We start from the raw sequence: 5883 nt of genomic DNA on the forward strand, positions 1-5883 counted from the left end.
AACCCCATTTTTAGGGAAATAGATTACCCCACTCATTAATTACCCTATATCCAAACTTTAAAAAAATCCAGAATTATTGCTCATGTAATTTTTCCCCTCCCATTACACCCATTCCAGGCAGCCCCTAAGAAAAACTTGGTCAAAGAATCTGGAATCAAAAGCAAGATTACAAATCCATATAGTAGTATAAATGAAGGATGAAAAACCAAGCCAGGCCCAAATATACCCAGCTTAAAAAAACCCCAACACCAACCCGAAACTCTAACTTTCTTCTTAACCTACTCCACCATATAAATTCCCCTCACAAGCTCACTTCACTCCCCCTTCTTTCATACCCAAAAAAAACCCTAATTCTCATTTCCGCCTCTTCTGGCAATTCATTCCCCTCCCCCCTTCTCTCAAAATGTCTTCCACAGCCGCTGCCGCCCGCCCACTGGTGACCATCCAAACCGTCGAGTCCGACATGTCGACCGACTCCACGCCTTCCGCACCACTCCCCGACGTCATGAAATCCCCCCTTCGCCCAGACCTAGTCACCTACGTTCACTCCAACATCTCCAAAAACTCCCGTCAACCCTACGCTGTTTCCCGCAAAGCAGGGCATCAGACCTCCGCTGAGTCCTGGGGCACGGGCCGTGCCGTTTCCCGTATCCCCCGTGTGCCTGGTGGTGGTACTCACCGTGCTGGTCAGGGAGCTTTCGGAAACATGTGTCGTGGTGGGCGTATGTTTGCTCCTACCAGGATCTGGAGAAAATGGCATGTGAAAATCAATGTTAATCAGAAGAGGTATGCTGTTGTTTCTGCTATTGCTGCGACCGCTATTCCGTCGCTTGTTCTTGCTCGTGGGCATAAGATCGAGACTGTTCCCGAGCTTCCCCTTGTTGTGTCGGACTCAATTGAGGGTGTTGAGAAGACTAAGTCTGCTTTGAAGGTGTTGAAATCAATCGGTGCGTTTGAGGATGTGGAGAAGGCCAAGAAATCGATTGCGATTCGTGCTGGAAAAGGAAAGATGAGGAACAGAAGGTACATTTCACGAAAGGGGCCGCTCATCGTGTACTCGACCGAGGGGTCGAAGTTGGTTAAGGCGTTTAGGAACATTCCTGGGGTTGAGATTTGCCATGTTGATAGGTTGAATTTGTTGAAGCTTGCTCCTGGTGGTCATTTGGGGAGGTTTGTGATATGGACTAAGGGTGCTTTCGAGAAGCTCGATTCGATTTACGGGTCCTTCGATAAGGCTTCTGAGAAGAAGAACAAGTATGTATTGCCAAGGGCTAAGATGTTGAATGGTGATCTTGCTAGGCTTATCAATTCTGATGAGATTCAGTCGGTTGTCCGACCGATTAAGAAGGATTATGTGAGGGCACCAATGAAGAAGAACCCATTGAAGAATCTCAATGTTATGCTGAAATTAAACCCCTATGCTAAGACTGCTAAGAGGATGGCTCTGTTGGCTGAGAAGCAAAGGGCTGCTTCTAAGGAGTCCAAGCTTCAGAAGAAGAGAAAGGTCCTTTCCAAGGTATTTTTTTACTTGTTTCTTTTCTATTTGTTATTGTCATACTTTAATTGTTATTATTATTTTTATCAGTTGATTTTGTTGCTGGTATTTTCTTATTATAATATGTATGTGATTCATCTTTACTGCTTTGTGGAAATTAATGTTTGTGCTGGAATTTCATTATAGCTTATTGTTATTGCTATTAAATCTGTGAAATGTTAATGCAAATGAATTTTACAATTGTTTAGTTGTATGATTAATAGGTTGTGATCAATGGTCATCACTTTGTGTATGATTGGTAGACAATGAAAATTTTATTATTGCTATTACTACTGACCAGTAGACAATGTATGCTTATATTTAATCAATGTTATTGCTGTTTTGATTAGGAAATTCACAAGATTTTCGAATTTAATGGTTTGTTGTGATGTTTATATGCTATTTTGTTATATGAGTTAGTTCCCTTTGATGTTGCTACTGATCATTTTTATTTGGTCTTGCTGTTTATCTTGGTTGTTTGATACTGGTCATGATTTCACTTGCTTTCTCGAGATTGAATGCATATATTCTGTTTCAATTTAAGTCCTTTAGTTTTGATAGATTAATCAATTCATTAAATTGATGTATATGTTCTGTGATTGCTATAGTCATTTAGTATTGTGATTGTTTCTTGAGAGTGTAACTGTGATTTCTCTGTTGATGTGTTTTTGATGCTGTATGTTTTTCTTTTCAAGAAATTGTACCTGGCTTGAAATGGAGTGAAATTCTTAGTTGTAGTCATAGTTCATATTTGTATTGAAGTATGGTTGTATAAAAGTGTGAATTATTTTACAACTGCTAATTTTGCTGTATATTTCCTGAATGTATTAACAGGAGGAGCTTACTGCCATCAAGGCCTCTGGAAGATCGTTCTACAAGACTATGATTTCCGATTCCGATTACACCGAATTTGAGAACTTCACAAAATGGCTTGGTGTTTCTCAGTAATTTTGTTTTCTAGATCTAAATTTTTGTTAGAGATATTTGGTTTAAGATTTAATCTACCAGAGTTTTGGATGTTGAAGATATTAAGACTTGAAAGTTACCCCTCGTCTTGTTATTTTAAACCTGTGCCTATAGCTGTTGTAGTTCGAGGGCTCTTTACTGAGATTTTACCGTCTTTGGTATTTGTTGCTCTAATTCTTATATGGATTTTCATACCTTCATGTCTTGTTGCTTGTGGATTTTCATACCTTCATGTCTTGTTGCTTTTGGATTTTCATACCTTCATAGTTGTGTGACTGTGTGAGTGTTCCTCAGACCTCAGTTTTATGATTCTGAATTTCCAATACTTGGGAAGTCTTATTTTTTGTTAAATGAAGGGACATGGTCACATTACATTCATTAGTCTTTCTTTGCAACCTTTGTACTTGGTTTACTTATATTTCCTATGACTTGAGGCTTGAGTTGGAGTTTTGTGGAAATAGCAGAAATCTGCTCAAGTGATCAATTAAAGCAGCCTAATACAGTCTTGATTGGTATGTTGCTGCTCAATCATTTGTTAAGGAACATCATCTGTTGGGGCAGGCAGACAGCTTTCTTTTTGTTACCATTTTCTGTCTGAACATAGAGCTCTAGTTTTATACCTCCCTGTTCTGCATGCTTGATGGCTAATTGGCGTAGCATCAGCGGTGCCTGTAGTCCAGTGGCCGTAGCAATATCTGCTTGCATTTCAATTGAATTTGATAGTACTTGCATATGGTTTCTTTCAATAGAGCTTCTCACTGTCATCTTCAACTACTGTGTATAATACTTGGGATAGTTGAGCCCAATTCGATTCTGCAATGAAGTAAATAATTTCCCAAACTATTTCAATATTTACGAATGTATCCTTGCCGACCCTACATGGAAAGTGCCTCTATTGCTTTTAAATAAACCACTCCAATAAGCTGGTGATCCTGTTATCCAAACATAATTGTTGTTTTTGATGTTTTTGCTTCGGTACTAATTTAGTGTGGTATATATGGAATTGCCGTTTTTGGTTTCAGTTGATGACATAAAATTGAATCATTGTTTCCTACTTTCCTTGACTATGATTTCAAGCATTATGGACTAGGATAAAATGTAACCTCTCTTAAGATTTTAACTTAGAATTTCTTTTGAAAGTGACTTGTTTTTCTTTGAGCTTGGAGTTTAGAGTTTCTGCTTGGAAGTTCTGGTGAGATTTTTTTGTCGAGGATGAATGACTGATGTGCACATCTACTTGAGGAAGGCTAATTTTGAGCCTATATTGATGGTTTGCCTGTGTTGATTTAATTAAGTTTCTTTGGGAGATGACAGCTTGAGTAAGCTTAACCCATCACCAAAATTTGATGATGTATTTTGCTTCAGCGACCACATAGAAACTGCCACTTCACAATGGAAGGAAATTATTGCTGCTGAAGGTTTTTAGGAGCCACTTTAAGCTGGCTCAAATAATCTGCTATCTGCATTCATATGCTGTTGCTAAAGCGCTCATTGAGAGGGGAAAAGGGTCTTTAGCTCAGACCAAAAGCTAGTATGTACATGCTTTTTCATCATCGGGAAAAAAAAATAGTTCTCGGTCTGGTCTGGGACTGGTTATTAGGAAGGATAGTGGCTGCGATTAGAGCAATTTGTGAGCAGGAGCCTCAAAATTCTTTGCTCGTATGTCAGAATGTAGACACTCAATGCATCCGTCTTCTTTGTAACTTGACAGTCTTGGTGATCGACAGCTATGCTGGTTTACTTGACGGTATTATAAAGTTTTGGGTGTTTTGTATCTTATGATTGATATCTGGTCTTGGATTACCAACTTAGAGCAAGACATCATCACTTTTTCCATTTTGGATTACCAACTTAGAGCAAGACATCATCACTTTTGTATCTTAAGACTTATGCTTAAGACTTTTTCCATTTTTCTTCAAAAATTTCAAGCAAGTTTCAAGTTGAGTCTTGAAATTTCAAGACTCAACTTAAGACTTGAGATTGGGACCTACTACTCCCACCTCACTTTTATTTTTATTATCCTTTTTTTTTTCTTACACTTTTCTATATATAATATGTCAAATATTTAAGTCTTAGGGCTAAAGTGATAAATATGTGTAAGTCTTAGTGAGTCTTAACAATAATTTGATGACATCATTTTCAATGGGGACTACCAAAAATGATGTCACTTTCAAGTCTTAAGACTTGGGGCTAAACTTGCTCTTATTTTGGTGATGTATTCCTCAAAATTTTATACTCTGTATCTTGCCAAGGTAGATGAAAGTAAATTACATTATTTTTCTGATATGGTCACTGTACATACTAGTGTGGTTGTGTGGGTCTCAGTTTTTCGAATCTGATATGTGTGTAGGGGGAATGATAGACCGCTACCCGGTATAGGCTACCTCGCCCAATACCAAGTGACGTTTTTTTGTTGTTATATATTATTTAGGGTAATTAACAGTAAGTACTTAATGACTTAATAACAGTATTTGATAAATTAATAACAATACCTTAATTTAAAATAACAGTTTTTAATAACACACTGATTTTTACTATAATTCGATCTGATAATTACTAAAATGACTTTTAACGATACTAGTTATCACAACTCTACTACTTATACATCAAAATAAATTATTTTAACAGTTTAAAAGCCCAACATGCTTCGCAATAATAGTTATTTAACTAGAGAGTTTTGACCAATACCTGAACTTAATCGACAATGGAACCTCCGGCGTTCTGAGCTTCCGGCTTTACCAAGGTAGCTAACCCCAACCCTGTCTTCCTTAGATCAGGCTCAGCACAGATCTAATTCGTTCCTACCTTAGACCGTAATCTCTAATTAGACAATCCTTATTGTGTTTATGATGGAACTAAATAGAAAGATAACTCATTTGATATATAAGGTTCAAGGGAATAAGGTTTCCTTCTTGAACGAAACTTTTATTTAATTTGAAAAGATTACAATACTCATATATTACAACAAACACACAAACTGAAAGCTTAAACAGACATATGCTGAACTAGAATTTTCTCTATTTTAAGAGAGATGGAGAACCAATCTGTCTCTTAAGGTGGGTAGTTTTCTCTAGAGGTCTTTCTAATGTTTTCAAAGCAATTCTCTAGCTAACTCTTCCAACTCTGCCTTCACTTCTTTGCCTAATGCCCTTTATATAGCGGAAGGCTCACAAATTCACCGACACTTTCTATGGCTTACATAAAACCATGACTCAGCAGTGAATATCGTTCACTGATTTTCTACTGATTCTTTAAAACAAATAATACGTGCTACAACAGTAAAAGTAGAATACAAAATTGCAGGTGTGGGCTCAGGATTCCATCATATCTTGTAGATTTCCTTTGTTGTCCTTACTTTCTTCATAAGGGACATACCATGGGTT

General features: G+C 37.4%; 1 protein-coding gene across 1 annotated transcript; it reads left to right on the forward strand.

Annotated features, from left to right (window-relative positions):
• The first annotated feature begins 293 nt into the window (after positions 1-293).
• On the forward strand, positions 294-2705 carry LOC110739186 (60S ribosomal protein L4-like). The gene is made up of 2 exons (XM_021919648.1): positions 294-1516; positions 2369-2705. Exons 1-2 carry the CDS (start codon positions 404-406, stop codon positions 2480-2482), a joined length of 1227 nt encoding a protein of 408 aa, XP_021775340.1. The 5' UTR covers positions 294-403; the 3' UTR covers positions 2483-2705.
• The last annotated feature ends 3178 nt before the right edge of the window (positions 2706-5883 follow it).

This window comes from Chenopodium quinoa, unplaced genomic scaffold, assembly GCF_001683475.1.
Source record: "Chenopodium quinoa cultivar QQ74 unplaced genomic scaffold, ASM168347v1, whole genome shotgun sequence".
Classification (NCBI taxonomy): domain Eukaryota; kingdom Viridiplantae; phylum Streptophyta; class Magnoliopsida; order Caryophyllales; family Amaranthaceae; genus Chenopodium; species Chenopodium quinoa.